The 17,321-nt window shown below is 34.1% G+C and overlaps 1 protein-coding gene across 1 annotated transcript in view; it reads right to left on the bottom strand.

The window, feature by feature from the left end:
* Positions 1-17,321, bottom strand: part of LOC138832857 (uncharacterized) — a 111,712-nt gene that overhangs the window by 68,166 nt on the left and 26,225 nt on the right. Inside the window, exons 6-7 of the mRNA XM_070030973.1 lie at positions 11,450-11,551; positions 1,861-1,971 (exon numbers count right to left, since the gene is read on the bottom strand). Coding sequence (XP_069887074.1) covers positions 1,861-1,971; positions 11,450-11,551 — 213 coding nt within the window. The remainder of the gene's footprint in view (positions 1-1,860; positions 1,972-11,449; positions 11,552-17,321) is intronic.

The raw sequence follows: 17,321 nt of genomic DNA, 5'->3' as shown, positions 1-17,321 counted from the left end.
TGCGTCCTGCCATTTTCCTAGCTTTCAGTAATATTGGGGTGAAGAATTTGGCACTCATGGTCATGCATGTGAGGAAAATGATAAAACCAAGTCCCTTAGCATATTTCTTACATGGCATGTTATTCATTCTTCTTCTTTTGGCTGTAATTACCACTCTCCTCAACAAATAGAAGTATGACTTGATTTTAGTTTACCAAAAGTCTTTCTCTATCCTTTAGCATCTCAGATCTAGAATTCAGTTTCTACTTCTGAGGCACCTTCTATGTTGGGCTGAGGATCTGTAAAGACAGAGGGTCATGGTCTCCTCTGGGGAGGGGATTAAAGGCAGAAAACACGGGGTAGTTGAACCCAGATTATAACAGCAAACAAAACCCATTCTATAAGTACTCCCAGAAGCAGCTCAAGCTATTATGCTGAATTAGTTATCTCCTAATATGATTTCACCATTTTATCACAAGTTAGAATTTTCTCTATTCAACTTTTAGAAGTGTTCTTTGCCTTCAGTTAACTGATTTAGTAAGGCAAATGGCTCAATATTATAAAGAACACTAAGCTTGAGGAAAAATAAAAGTGTTAACAGAAAAAAATCATTATATATCCATTTAACTAAAAAAAAACAGTAAAAGAATTATGTTGTAATACCTAAGCTTGAGATAAAACCAGGTCATTACTATAATCATTGCTATATTACTTCAGTTTGTGAGTCAGACTGCACAAAGATAAATGTTTGTGTGAGACTTACAAGCAGTTGTTGTTCGTGTTGACTGACAATGTCTTAAATATTTGTGTACCTAGTACAAGTTTTCTAGAGCAGCAAATTATCAAGTCAGATCCTTTAGAAAATATTCAGAAAAACTTACCAAGGAACACCATTCTTAGTGATTTTCTCATGCTAGTCTCCACTAGAGAAGTGCTCCCAGGTTGCTAATCATTAAGCCTGAGAAAATGCAAGTGATAACTTACTGTTCAGCAAGTTATACTTACTGCTTGGTACAGGTGGCCTATCCCAAAGGTCCATTCTTTAAAATGTCATTGTCCAATAATATATTTCAGATTACTGCAGTATGCATTCGGTCACCAGGAAGCCAAGGATAGGAAGATACTATACCAAATAATCCTATGATGGAGCATAGTGTTTACCAGCTGTATATTTTGAGGTCCACAGGGAGATAAGGATTTGTGACATTGTGACAAAGAGAGTAAGTTGTTTTCCAGAGGAAAAAAAAAATGGTATTAATCTTTCCAAAGTTTACCGCTAAGGGGTGCAAGCATGCAGGGCTATACATTATTGCTTGCTCTCGTGGTGGCAAGAAACGTTCTAAAATTGCTTTAAGGGAAAGATTCAAGTGGATGTAAGAGGATCTGTAGAAGCTTTAGACTCAAGCTTTAAAATTTTCTCTCTATTCACTACTCGGCCTTTCTTCCACTTTTCCTCTCCCCTTCACTTTTTCACATTAAAACCTGAGGCTCTTAACTCTACAAATTTCTGGAAAGAAAGACAAGGAAAAAGGAAGGGAGGGAAGAAGGAGTGAATGTAGGGAGAAAGGAAGAGACAAAATAAATACATTCTTGTAAGGAGAACATGTATTTTTGTGTAAGGAGTTTAAACAACTATTTTGATAGAAAACTATGTTTTGCTCACTACCATTTTTCTGGGTTCATTATTGTGGTTGACCATGGAAACAAAAGGTATATGGGATGGAAATGTGATTTAATTCCTATGCAAATTTTGTTGATAACAATGCATTAAAGGGATACTGGGGAGAAAAGGACATCTGTAGCTTTTCTGTGCTGTGCTGCTCTCACATTTGAAATTCCTGCATGCTTGGGCTCTGGACCCTGTCTGTTGGCTCCACCTACCTTTCCTTGCAAGGTGCACCGCTTCTGCATGCTCTGCACTGGTGACCTCCGTGCCATTGACAGAGAGCACCACATCTCCAATCTGGAGCCCGGCTTCCTCCGCGGCACTGTCTGCAAGTACATAGACAATGGTCTCATTGAAGGAGGGTCCCGAATTGAGTGTCCTGCTGTTTGTATTCTTTAAAAAAGTCTCTTTCTCTAAAGGGCCTTTCTTTCCAACTTTAGACAATTGCCTGTGTCATTTATAAGAAGGAAAATGCTTTCCTCTCAGCCTCCTTTTCATTCCCAGGACTCACACATTCAGCCAGGCCTCTGAGTGGCCCCTTTGCAATATAATAGTCAAGCTGCTCAGAAACCCAATCTATTGAGTTGAACCGTTAGTTCTCATTCCCTCATTGCTGCTAAGGATCTTTGTAACCCTGAGAAAATCACTTAACCTCAGTATCTTCATCTGTAAGAAGAGGGTGGGGCAGAGCTTCTTTGCAGGATTGTTGCAGGAACAAGTAATTGAAATACTTATGAAGTTGTGGCAAAAACAGATCTAGGGTGGTCAGAGGGGGAAAAAAAAGAAATAAAGAGCAGCTTTTACTCTCATTGTTTAGAGTCTTCCTGAGCCTTTTCAGAAGGGAAGCCAAAAATAACTTAAATCCTAGGACCTGGGCTGTGGAAGCTGAGGAGGACCTTCCCAGAGGTTATTTCTTTATCCCTTGGATTTCTAGCATGTACACTGATTTCCTGAAACACATCTAATATTCTCTAGGGATTAAAAAGATGTAATAAGCCATTTGAATGTGCATTAATTTTATTCAGGCCTTCTATACACTTGCCCAACATTCCTCTTGCAACAAGTTAAATCTATATTTTCTTTTCTTTTCCTTTAGATGTAAGCCATTTTCTCTTTCTTATGTAATAATGTTGAATGCAGGTGTACTGCACTGTTCATTGGCGTACAATGTGGCGATTACAGAATTTCATTTTCTAGAATATCATAAACCTCAAAGAAATTTTAGAAAATGTTAAAATTAAAATCAGTTTTAAGCATTACTCAACTGGTGAGGTAACATGACTTAGAATATTTTAAGTAATGGTGATAGTTCGTCTGAGGAGAACAATAGGAAAAAAGGCTCTGTTTGACAAGCAATGGTCCATCAGTATAGGAAGGCAAATAAAGGGTAATATTTGATATTTCCATTTGTTTACATAATATCATATTTTTAGTAAAGTCTCATGGTATGGTTGAATACTTGATTTTTTTTTGGGGGGGGGTGGTGCTTGACTTCTGGGCCTGGGCGCTGTGTCTGAGCTCTTCAGCTCAAGGCAAGTGAGCGCTCTGCGACTTTAGCCACAGTGCTACCTCCAGTTTTCTGGTGGTTAATTGGAGATACGAGTCTCAAGGACTTTCCTTTCTGGGCTGGCTTTGAACTGCAATCCTCAGATCTCATCCTCCTGAGTAGCTAGGATTACAGGCATGAGCCACTGGCACCAGGCTTTTGCCATAGTTTCAAAGGGTATAAAGAACTTGGCTATGACAATGCTTTTTGGACTAAGTTCTAAAACGACAACATATATGCAGAGAATGTTGTAATATCTAGTTTTAGGAAACTTTAAATCCCATTTAGAAGGAAAATATGTCTGTAACCTCAAAAGAAAAATATATTTGTAAGTCAGCAAGTGACAAGTGCAAAATAAACAACAAAGACAATAAGTATTATGAAATACCAAAAAGGAAATTTCCACTATCATTTGTAATAGTTACAAAAGGCTCTTCTATGCAGGCTCACAGTAAGACAGTTATTTTCAGACTCTTATAAATGCTTGCTAACCATTGGATTGTGACTAGAAGTGAAGTGTGTCACATCAAGGATCACTACTTTACAAATGAAGAAAAAAATTAAATCATGAAAAATGTGAGGTAAAAATCACACACCAACCAAGAACATCCATACTGGACTATTAATAACTTTTTTTTCACCTTATGTCTTCAATATTCTTTTGTTATCAATTTAGAATAGAACAATCCGCAAGTCCAGCAAGAAAAGTATTCTGAGCAAAGGTAAGGATGTAGAATGTCGAAAAGTCAAGGATTCAGTTCAATCTGAACAGCGGTTGTGGGCAAATAGAGTTGGCATTTATGATAAGTAGGAAATGTTGCAGAAGTAGAAGGAATATAAAAGTGTAAATGCAGATTTTGTACTTGTTTCTTCAACCATAGAGAGCCATTAATGATTATGAACAGAAATACAGAGGCTATGGGTTTTAAAATAGGGAGAGATATAAGCAGGGCATCATTGACGTTACTACTGCATTGATATGGAACTATATAGTATGACTCTGGAAATGGAAAGTAGAAATGAGGAGAAGGCACAGGCATTGGTTATAGGACCTGAAATATTTCATTGTAGTTATGAACTGGAAGCACTTCATAGACAATACAATTTGTTTCTTATTTTAGAATTTCCCATACTTAGCTAGCATAAACTCTGACATATGGTAGTTGGTTGTTTAAAAGTTGGTTGGATATATGTGTTTGTTTTTGATGTACAAAAATAACTATGGAAGAGAACACGAAAGTGAGCAGAGAAGTGTAGATTACTGAAGACAAAATGCTGAGGAATAATCACCTTTATGGAGAAAAAGAGGAGGCAGGAAAGGAACAAAAAACATAAAGAAGAAACAGATTGATCATAGAGATAATAGATTTAAGAGTTTAAAATCAGCTACTGAGAAAAATTTCTGACTAAAAGAGGATATCCAGAGGACTCTACTGGGGTCACCAAAGTAATGATAATAACAGCATTTTTAATCCAAGACAATTTGAACAGTTGTGCCGATCAATATGTTAGATGGTGATTAAAGTTATAAATTATTCATTGCATGTGTGTAGTTTCCTCTCCCTTGTAAAATTTCCCTTTAAGCAGTTTTTATTTCTTCAAAGGATCTGTCAATATGGAAGTATTTCTTTACAAAAATTTTATTGAATTTTATAGAATTTACATATCATATATTACACCCATTAAGCTGTACAATTTGGTGTTTTTAGTTTATTTGTAGAGCTATGCAATCATCACCACCCCAATCTAATTTTAGAACACATTTTGTCATTTATTCCAGAAATAAAGTCCATAATTAGTCATGTTCACTCCCTATTTCCCCTCCAAGTACTCTGTACCAGGCAGCTAGTAGGCTGCTTTTTGTCTCTCTAGACTTGCTTATGCTGGAGTTTTCTTATAAATGGATTCATAAAATATGCTGTCTTTTGTATTTTGTTCTATTTATTCTGTATAATGGTTTCCATATTTCTATGTTGTCATCTCTTCTATATTATCTTTTAATTGATGAACAATATTTTCTTGTAAGAATATAGCATATTGTTTCCATTCATCAGTTAATGGATATTTTGTTTATTTCTATTTCTTGGGTATGAAATACATCTTTTATAAATGTCTATAAAAGTTTGGATTTTTTAAATTTTTGATTGTTTTGTCAGTTATGGGGCTTGAACTCTGGGCCTGGGTGCTGTCCCTCAGCTCTTTAGCTGAAAGCAAGCGCTCTACCACTTGAGCCACAGTGCCACTTTTGGTTTATTGGAGATAAGAGTCTTAGGGAGTCTCCTGCTTGGGCTGGCTTTGAACTGTGACCCTCAGATCTCAGTAGCTAGGATTACAGGTGTGAGCTACTGGCACCTGGCTAGATTCATTTTTTGTGGGCATATATTTTCATTTCTCTTGGCTGTGTTTCTAGAAATGTAATTACTGTTTCAAATGGAAACACTAGAAGTAAGTTTTCAAAAAACAGTTAGGCTATTTTCCAAAATGTTTATAGAATATAATATTATCATCAGAATTTTACTCTTGCCAGAATTTATCTGGCCTTTTATTATAGGCATCTCGGTGGTTATAAAGTGGCATTTCTGTGGTTTTGATGAACATTCCTCTGATGACAACTGCTGTCAAATATTGTTCATTTGTTGATTAGTTATTTGTATTTATTCTTCCAAAAAATAGTTAATCAAAGATTCTGTTCATTTTATAATTGTGGTATCTTTATGTTATTGAGTTATGTGAATAAAATTATTCTTGAAGTGTAACTCTTCTGGATAGAATTGATGTTAACTTTAATTATAGATAAAGCTGATTATGTTACTCTATTTTGTAATACAACTTACAAAATTTTCTTTTACCTATGAATTATAGTTGGACTTTGAAACATAACTTTTTGAGGAAGTGTTTCAAGATAATACTATAACATACCAAACAGATGTTTGCTATTTTTGGTACTGGCTTTGGAAGCAGACAGAAGCATTCAGGAATGAATGTAGTTGGAAGAACACAAGACAATGGTTTTGTAATTTTACATTTCTCCACAAAGACTATTCAAGTGTATAGGTCTAAGTTTACTATGAAGATCTAAATGCTGTTACTTCATCTTTTCATGGTATTTGCATATAATGAAAAATCTGAAAACCATATGATTGAAAAAAATGAGCTGGTACTTTCTATTTTAAAACACTTATACTTTAAGAGTAGCATTTTAAATTCTAGGGCTTCTAAAAAGATGGGACTCAGTTATAATTTCCTCTATGGTTTGTCTTTCCTTAAATGTATAGTTTTCTTTTCAAGTTTGCTTGGTATCAAAGTTGAAACATCTGTTTCTTTTGTTTGTGCCAACAGATATCGCAAGCATTTAGGTTTTCATAGAAAATGTTCATGCAAATGCCAGCCGGGTGTGGGCAATTAGTTATGTAAGCTCACAGCAAGCTCAGTCTCTATATACTTACAGATAATCATTTCCATCCCACCTACAGGTCTCCTCGCTTTATCTTTTATCTACAGTGTATAATTAAGCCTCTTTACTGCATCCAGAACAATGTTTTATCGTGTGAATAAGATCCTCAGAAGGGCTGAAAATATGTATAATTTTTAAGTCCCTTAACCCCTCATTTAGTAGATTTGAGTAGACAATGCGTTTCAGAGGATGCTCTTCATCACTGAAGACTACATTTAAAGAAGAGAAGTAGACTCAGCAGCTATGTGAGACTTTGTCAGGACTGCACTTTCTTCTGTTGAATAAAACCTCATGTATTGCACCATTTTTGCTAGAGTAAAGATGTGCTCAGCTTTTCCTACTGCACAAACCTCAAGATCTCCCAACAAAACAACTATTTCCTGTATTACTTATTTCACATTTGAATGATGGAGATACAGCTAAGTGCCTCAGCTGAACAATTAATATAAAGGATCAGAAATTAAGTCATACATTTTATTAAACCAAATTTACTTATTTTTATAGAAAGGCAGGTATAAAAAGCGCACATAAGTTTGTGATAAAACAATATTGAACTTATAATGTCAGGCCTATTTGATTTTTAAAGTGTAATATATTACTTATAAATTCCTTTGTTTCTTGGAAGACTAATCTAGTCAAGTTAGAGAGTGAAATGAGGGGTAAAGCTTGGTAATGGAAAAGAAAAGAGAGGAGAGAGGATGTGGAAAGTAGAATTGAACCTGTCAAAGGTCTATTAATACATTCTTCATGAATAAACATTCGTTATTTTTAAGACAATTTCTTTAAAACTATAGTAAAGCATTCTGAAGCCACATTATGCTAAAAAGTTGCCTGTCTTTGTGTGTATAAAATATAAGCAAGATAATGCACAATTATTTTGTTTTATTTGAAGGGCACGAAGGGGACAAGTTGACCCTAAACAAAATGGACAATTTTTATCTTTTAACATCTGAGCCCTGTCACCAAGTCCTTCTGTAACTTTCAGTGCTCACTTGTTTGGGTTTACTCTTTCAGCCCTGAATCCCAACAATGGTGGAGGAAGACTAGATCCTTTCCTTAGTTACTATCTTTTTAATAAAAATACACATATATTATAGTTATAATATATGCATATATGCTCAACTATGTATAAAATATGTATAAATGTGTATCGCATATATTTCATATATTTATACATGATACACTAAACTTTATTTGAAACTCATTCACACCAAAGGAAGAATATAACATGTGTTTGCATCTGAATATCTCATTATAGAATAAAATGCTTTTCTCTTGAATAAAATAACTTTTATTTTAAATTTGACCCTTGGCTTTTGAATATAATTGATTACATTTTCTAAAAAAATTGTGCTAAAACATAAACAACTATTAGAATTTTTTAGAATTGTTATTTTGACTATACCTATAGATAAATTTAGGAAATAACTGACATTTTAAAAAAAGACAACGCTTTTCTGTTAATTTAGGTGTCCTCTGATTTCTTCTTTTATCTTGAAAATTTGGAAGTACTAATCTTTGTATTTTATTGGAATTATTTTATAAATTCTCATATTTCCCCAAGGCTTCCTATCCATATTCTTTATGACAATTTCCACACATAGCCCAGAAATACTTGTTGTGGGGACTAGAACAGACATACAGCCTTTAGTTGCCCCCCCCCCCCGTTTTAACCCATCTGATCTCAAATTGAGACCATATTCCACAGGATTGCTTCCAGCCAGAGACTACCCATGGGAGGGACGGCAGAGAATGGGTATTGGGGCTAATTGGGAAGTGGAAAAGAAGGGGAGGGTGGTGTCCTTCAATGGATATGCTTTTCTAGACCAAATACTTGTTCCTAATTGACCTGCCTCAGAATTTGTCACAATTGGACTGTGAAGTTTGAGCCTCTCCTTTATCCAGTCCTGCTTATTTTCATCTTTCAGGTGCATGATCTGAAGACTGTTGTTCTCAGAACACTCTCTTTCCTTGTCTGGTCACAATGATTTCCTCCAAACTCTTGCACATTTATTTTAAGTGTATTTGAAGCTAATTGGAACTAAAGGGATCAACAACACAGAGGAAGGTCTGGCTTTAAAGAGGAGCAGGAAAAAAAGAAAAGATACAAGCTCAAGTACATTTGGAAGTGCAGTGATGGGATTTCTGGAAAACAGAAAATAGTAAAGATGATCTATTGTTAGAAGTCTGAGAGAGGCTGAGGTAGGAAAGTAGATTGGAAGAGAATTCTAAAATTTTGATGATTACATTGGATCAACTTGTAGTTTATGATTATTAGACTGGATTGGACTTACAGTGCCTAAACAAAAGGTCAGGTGTCTTTATTGCTAAGAAAGAAGACAAAAATTTGGATTTGATTCAGAACTCAATGTGAGAGGGAAAGATATGTTGGTAAGGTAAATTGAATAGAGACAACTGAAAATGTTATTTTATATCATTAAATGACTGAGCTCTGCTTATCCTATAAACACTTTAGTATTAAAAACAAAGTGATCCAAGTGTGTAGCTAAGAAGAATCCACGTGGTACTTTCACATATTTAATATTAGCTTGAGAAAAAATGAGGCCAAAATCAAGCCATAAAAATTCAAGATCATACTATGTTGGAAATGAACTTTACAATATGTGAGAGAGGGGAGCTGGGGAGCAGGAAGTGGGAAAAATGGGGAAGGAGGTAACACTGTTCAAAAAGAATTATACTCATTACATTACTTATGTAACTAACCCCTGTGTACATCATAACCTTTACAACACAATTTAAACAAATTCAAAGTCATTAAAAAATGTACAGAAGGATTTTTAAAGAAAACCACTCGGTGTCAAATACTAGCAGATCAAGAAGAGCCCTCAGTGTGAACTACTGAAGCTTTGCTTATCTGTGTGATTCTTGTTTTTGAGTCCCTGGGTACGGAGCGTAACTTGAATCAGTGTGGCTTGAGGCTGGGAGGTTATAGAGTTCCATTAGATCTCACATTACTGCCTTGTATGAAAGCTTGTGGAAGGTAAAGATTCTGGTCCAGGGAGCACCCTGCTTTTCCTGAAATTCAGTCAAAATGCTCTTATTCTCTTTGCCTTTGGCCTTCGTGGTCCACAGGAGTCATAGCAAGCTAAGGATATTTGTATGGAAGTCTTCACGTCTCTTTCCCCCTACTCATTCTTTAACACTGTGAATTGTAATAGGAGAGCTACAAGTGTTGAGATTGTTTGGACCCAAAGGGGAAGCCCATCACAAGAAGGGTCTGAAAATTTATGTATTTCATAAAATAGCTGAACCACTGAAATAAATCATATGCCGGTGTCATCTCAGAACTTTCTACTTTTGTCAGTTAACTAGTTTCCTTCATTACCTAAAACACTCTGAGTCAGATGTTACAGTATTTGCAACAGAAAGTCCTGAATGAAATAAATTGTTGTGATAGGAGTCAGTTTTTTTTTAATTGTGAAAATACCGTACAGAGGGGTTACAATTACATGGGGCAAGGTAATGAGTACATTTCTTATCAAGCATTGTTGCCTCTTCTTTTGTTTCCCCTTCCCATCCCTTCCCATCTTCCCTCCCTCCCCCCCCCGCCCACCCTCTCCCCACTAGAACTCAGGTTTTTAAGGCAGAAATTCTGACATCTGATTCTTGTTGTCATCATGGTTATAGATTAAAAAAATTAAAACAACTTAAGCAATTTGTAATCTTTAGCATGTTTTTTTTTCTGTTGAATAGATGTGAAAATACTAGGTTTTAAAGTTCTGTTATATAGATGACCAAAAAGAATAAATCTCAAATGTTTTCTTTTTAGAATAGGTATCTTTGTGGTACTTTTGTATACCATGTGAAAATAATTGATTCCTACTTGATATTATCAATCAGTAAATTTATCCTTCAAACACAAATGAATATAAAATAGATATCTTCTTAGTACTCAGATAGTCCTCTGCAGCATAGAGGAAACTGAACCTTTACATTTCACCAATCGATATACTTCCAGTTACTCATCAGACATTGTTTTCTGACAATGTTTTCCTTGGACATTGCATGAAGCATTGAGGATAAAATGGCAGGTAAAGCATGGTCTGATTTTGGGAAACTAAGACCAGAGAAGAAAACAGAAAAATAACTAGTAATAAGGTAATTCAAATGCTCCCAAGTGGCCCCGTGTCTCTTCTGTGATTATCTTTTACTTCTCCCATAATGCATCATACTGGCTATGATATACTTATTTTTTACTCTTACCAACCTTATTCTTACTATGAGTTTTTCAAAGCATTGATCTCAGATTCTTCTCATATAAGAAATCAGAAGGACAAAAATCCTTTCATTATATAAGTGACTTTCTAATTTGCATATTAGCAAATAAGCACATTGTATCAAATGTTTATGAATTCCTAATTTTCATATTAGGAAGTAATCATTTTTGATAAGTCATAGGGAAAACAGTTTAGAGAGAATATGACTCCTCCTGGCAACTCTTAAATACTGACAAATGGGCATATGCCTAAAAGATCCTTCTTATCTCCAGAACTGAGTTTCAGTTCTACAGGTACAAGTAGGCCTCTGTAGTAGGAAGATCAACTAATATCCACGTTTTTCAGATGTAAATTCCATCAGGAAAGCAGTCTGAAAAAAGTAAGTTTTCAGGATGTGAGCAGTTCTCAATCATCATGAATTTTTGGTAAATTGAGGTTTAGAGGAAGCTTCTATTGCATATATAATCTTTACATAATTATGATAATGAAGGCTATTTGGCATATTTTGCTAAGGTTGAGATGATTGTTCTGGTATGAGTTACATCTTTTATTGTGAGACCACTTACTGGTATCTACTTCAGTTACCACGATTGGTTTGGAGAACTGAATTCGGAATCCCCAGGGATAATCTCCAGTTCCTTTGAATAGTCTCACAGTTCGCTCACGAACTGAAAAGAAAGCAAAGAGAGCATTGTTTTGGGTTAATTTTTAGGTGGTACAAGTTAATTATGTTTAGGACATAGATAATATTCACTTGCTGTGTATTACATGCCAGACATAATTACTGTGAAGAAAGTACAATCTAATTTATCTTCACAATGATCTACTATTTTTTCCCCTATGGCGGGAGGAAACTTATTCATGAAGGTTAAACACTTGTCTGTTACAAGTTGACTAAGAAATAGTACTTACTACTCTTAGCGTGGTATTGAGGCTTCTTTCCTATCCAATCTGTCATAGCTACCTGAAAGCATCCGAGCTGTACACATTGGAGTCACTTATAGTCAAAGTTTATACATGCAAGTGAGAAAACTGAATCTGTATTCATATATTCAGATTTCATCAGAACCTAAGTAAGACTGAAGTTTGGGTCTTCTCAGAAGGAAACAAGGAAATTCAGTCTAGCAGAAACTAAGTTTTGCATTGCTCTGGATTGAAGTCATAGAGTTCCAAGAACTTCACAGCAAGTATTCACAGATTTTTTACACTAGGCTAGCAATCTTTAATTAATGTGGCTCTGTAAGACTCCATCTGCTTTTCTTCCTGCTACCTCATTCCCTGTACATGTGTGTATAGGGGCATGCATATGTGTGTCCAGGAGGTGTGGTAGCGGTATTGCTTTCTCACAGCTTGTGTTTGTCAGTGAGTTCAGCTTATTCATAACTTCAGCTCATTAGTGAGTCTTCTTGACTTTCCTCTGTCCTGAGATGTTTTAACATCTGATTAACCACTCCTAAATACAATTTCCCAGTTTGAATTCTAGAAGGGGAAAGCCTCACAAGTATAAAAACAAATATGTTCAGAATTCTATTAAGTCATTACTCTTCAGAGGTGTAGAACAGAACTGTCTAAAACCTGTTCCTTTCTTTTTTGGAAGGACAGTTTCTATAGAGTGAGATGTTCCCAGTAAGTATTTTGTCTTTTAAAATATAATTGCATTTCAATTCCTATTTTAAAAAAGTATAAACTCAATTTATGCCATAGCTCAAGACTACGATAAAACCCCTGAAGAATGTAATTGATCTCACAAGATTCACTTTTAAATACTAATAAACATGTTGAGTGAAAAACTATACCAAGGCTCCAAAATTATGTGTATTTTGTGAAACTTCAGGACAAGTCCACTGGAGCAAAATGCTAACATAATACTAAGAGAATAATGAGTATATAATAATAAAGTATAATGATAAGCTTTCCAATATCCATCAGTAGATGTTTGATAAGTGTAGTATTAGTTCTCTGGGAAAAAGTCAGAAAATTAGTTATAAGATAAGAATGCCGACCTATTAAAAGGAGAAAGATAAATCAATACCTTAAACTTAAAATCTAATAGAGTTCCCTGAAATATAAATATATTAGAATATAAATATGTTAGAATAATATATGTTTGGTGCTTTGTTTCAATTTTTCTTTTATATCTTACCACTTTTATTTCTCAGAGATATTGCTATTGCTCTCCACATTGAAAATCAAAAGCATTGCTTCATTGCAGGGATTGTCTCTTTAAGTCTATATTCAGAGTCTGCTATAGAATGCCATAATATAGGCAAAATATACCAGAACTAAACTAATTTAAGAAACTAATAGAAAGTTGGAAATTTTTAAAATGCTGGACAATGATATTAACGGGGTGGGGAAGAACCTCAGTCTAGTCTCCCATTTGATGTGGAATCCCTGACCATCTGATAGGAGGAGATAGGTGACTGTGTGCTTGACATCTGGAGAAATAATTCCTCCTCCTCCTCCTCCTCTCCTCCTCCTCCTCCTCCTCCTCCTCCTCCTCCTCCTCCTCCTCCTCCTCCTCCTCCTCCTCTTTCCTCTTCCTCCCCTCCCTTTTTCTCTTCTCTCCCTTCCGCCTCATTTTGCCATATATGAAAATTGAGGCATTTGTAAGATCACTTGTCTTTTATTTTACTAAAAATTCTACAAGATTTTATAAGGTAAATCAATACTTTTCCAATTAAATGTCCAATGAAGAATGGCAGAAATTACACAGGTTAATCCATCTACTCAAACATGATCAGAAATAAGTCAACTCCTTTAGATAGTGAGCAAAAAATTCTGGCAAAACAAACAGGTATTAATCTCATTAAGGGTCATTTTCAGTCTGATTGCAGAAGTCATGCATTCACAAGCATTTATTTGGTACTTAATATGTCCCTAGTTGTTTTCCTAGATTCAGGGACTCTAGCAAAAAACAGATAAAGAGGTCATCTTCACCTGGACTTGATGCAGTAGATATTAGCTGCAAATTTGGCAAATATTTGAAAGGAAGGATGAAATTTCTTTTTGTGAGTTCCTGAAGGAATGTTTGACTTAATAAAATATGTGAAGAAAATACATTGCATTATTATTATTATTATGTTGTTGTTATTATTATTATATTATTATTATTTGGGGAAAAACCCCACTATGTCTGATGTATTCCATCTCTAAAATCTAAGTCCTCTTTCTATTCTTCTAGAATAATTTTTCCAGTTTGTTAATACAAACTTTTTTGGTATGACTGATCTGCCACTTACTGGGTATCAGAATTTAAGGAGCAGACAGGGAAATTTAAGGACTTTGGAATTAATATTTCAGCAGTTTGTTATAGGCTGGCAGCTAATCACGACATAAAGAAAACCAGAAATCCCATTTCTGACTGCTGAAAAATAATTTCTAATATCTCTACTTGTCAAGACTTCTTGCTCCCTCTAGGTTTCTCTTGATATTATCTTCTGCTTTTGACAGATTGATTACCCAACAGATATTTGTTTATCAGAATATTTTTACTGTGTTGATTCAAATCAAATCATGTTTGCTGTTTTGTTTGTTTTTTATTGCTTGGGACTGCTAAGATAGCTTTTGTTTTCGAGGCTGTATTTCTTTGGTTTTGTTTTTTCAATCAGACAAATTGAATGTCAACAATGTTATGAAAGAATAAACAATTCAATAAAGTCTTTAACGGGTAGGCTCAACTGTAGAGCTCTCCTGGGGGAGAAACACAATCAAAATGTTTTGCAACATGTTTCCCTCCCATTCTGAACACAATTTTCTCAGATTTTAAGGATTTATAGTCCTGTTTCCCCTTGACACTCTCTAGTGGATAATCTATAAGTGCCACACAGCTGCTTAAAAACTAGAAATGAATACTTTTGTTGTTTCAGAGACCATAGGGTATAGTATCAAGTAATTTATCCCATTGATAACACTTTCTTAGAATCATATTGCTGGTTGTAAAAATTCAAATGAAGAGCAAATATTTCCATAAACATCATATAACTCATGTATACCTTTTGTAGTGATGGAGCCTTTACTTGACTATTTCTCCAACTCAAGAGAATCCTTAGGAAATTAAGGATTGGAATTTTTCTTTATACAATGCCAAATTTATCTTCACAAAATACATTCTAGCAGATAATAGTATCTGGTATTTAGTTAGTAAAGTTTTTAGTTTAAAAAGGTACATTTGCGTTAGCTCACTTTTCCTCCAAGTTTCTTTTTTTTCTTTTTTCTTTTTGGTTATTGTTCTTTATACCATAGTCAAGAATGCATGCATTGGCTGTATATAATACTTGAAGTCTTTACAGCAATAAGAAAGGACATGGATCACAGTTTTGAACTTGGTTTCATACAACTAATAGTATCATGAAATTCATTTGTAAAATTACAACACTTTCACATCGATACCCATATACACAAATACATTAATATATGTATATCCACTGTGTATGCAAATATATTTATACACACAAAAGAAAACTATTCTATTTGAATTTTTCCAATGTAAATGATACTAAATTGAGTAAAATCTTTGTTTATGAATGACTATTAACAATATTAGTCATTTCAATTTCATTTTTCATAGACATTGTATGCTAGGTTTTGACTACAGTAATGTGACAAGAATTGTATTTTATTAATCTTTATGTTCTTAGATTTCCACAGGAAACATTTAATTCTTGTTGATTTGGAAGTGTATTACATAAATTGTATATAATTTCTATGTAATTATGTATGAATACATAGTCATACATTTGAGTATTTATTTATATGTTAGTTAACATTAAGCAAAATTTTATAAAAATTAAGAAAAGTAATTGAGGAAGACAAAATTAGTCAAGATGGGCAGAAAGAGCCCTTTATATTTTTTTTTATTATTTATGATATTTTATGTCAGGGTGGAGATTAACAGCTAGTTATTTTTTCAGTAGTACTTATTATCTTGTCCTCAATCATTTATTCAACAAATAAGTATTAGTTTCTTATGATGAAACAGGTTCTGTTCTAAGTGTTTTGGATACATCAATGAACTAATAAAGTTCCTGACCCTAAAAATATCTTTCCATTCTAGATTCTTGTTCTATTTCATTATTCAAAACTTAAGTATAGAAAATGTATTTTTCAAGGCTACTTCTATATGTTTATCATTAATCTTTTATTGCTGTTGTTTTCCTTCTTTTTGAAAAAAATATTTTAGCCTGGTAAGAATGTGATGTGAGATTTACTCTTGCAAAAACATTTTAAACTGTGCAACAGACTATTGTTGGCAATAGGCTCAATGCATAGCAGTTCTATCAAGTTTATTTATCTTTTTTAACTCAAACTTTAAGGCTCACAAACTATGTTAATTTTCAAAACCCCTAATATCAATGTTTTAAGGATGGGAGTACAATGCTGTCCTTATTTATTGATGGATAATTAAACTTAATTTGAGTATATTATGATGTAAATAAATATTCTAAGTGTGGAAATATAAAACTCATGGTTTCTTATGCATAGAAATTACTTAGACTTATAATATTCCCTTATTAATTTCTTGAATTTCATAATATTTATAAGAAAAGAACTAAGAAAAGTTCTATTTTACTCTCAATAAAACAATGTTACAATAATTGCATTTTTTTCTACATAATTTGAGATAAGTTAAAACCAAGCATATTCTGATGCTTGTACTTAATATGCTTAAACTCTAATATGTGTCTTGATATAACTTGCCATACTTGCAATCTGGGCACTTCTGTTTAATCTTAGCAACTATCTTTCAATACTTTGAGCATGGATTTGTTGAATGAAATTGTTTATTTATCAAGATTATTTGTATCCATAAGTTAAAAACACACAAAAGCTCTATTCCTTAAATTATATAATAAAGACTTAAACCAAGTATTTTGTGTGTTTGTTAGTGTTAGGGCTTGAACTCAGGGCCTTGGATTCTTGCTTAGCTAGTTTGTTCAAGGCTAGTTCTCTACCATTAAGCTACACCTCCAGTCCCAGCTTTTTGCTGGGTCAGAGTATCTTCGATTTGACTGCTTGGACTGGCTTGAACTTGATTCTCAGATGTCAGCCACCTGAGTAGCTAAGATTTTGAGTTTGAATCCAGGTGAGCTTGGCACCTGTTTGAGACTAATATAAATCTTTCACATGCTAGAATTGATATTCTTATATTTTTAAGTCACAATCAATTAATTTTTAGCTTACTAAAACTGCTCTCATAGAAATATCATGGAACATTAACCTTAAAATACTAGTGAAGTTTTCAAATCTTATAATTACATTACTATGTAAAGGTATATTAGTATGTGCTTGTATTTTTATAAATAAAAAGCTGGCTATAGAGGCTGGGAAGGTAGCTCAGTGGTGGAGTGCTTGCCTTGCATATATGAGGCCCTGGGTTCGATTCCTCAGCACCACATAAGCAGAAAAAGCCAGAAGTGGCTCTCCAGTTCAAGTGGT

The sequence above is a fragment of the Dipodomys merriami genome, unplaced genomic scaffold (genome assembly GCF_024711535.1).
Source record: "Dipodomys merriami isolate MVZ:Mamm:240054 unplaced genomic scaffold, mDipMer1.0.p SCAF_20, whole genome shotgun sequence".
Lineage (NCBI taxonomy): Eukaryota > Metazoa > Chordata > Mammalia > Rodentia > Heteromyidae > Dipodomys > Dipodomys merriami.
This window is presented reverse-complemented; position numbering and strand designations above follow the sequence as displayed.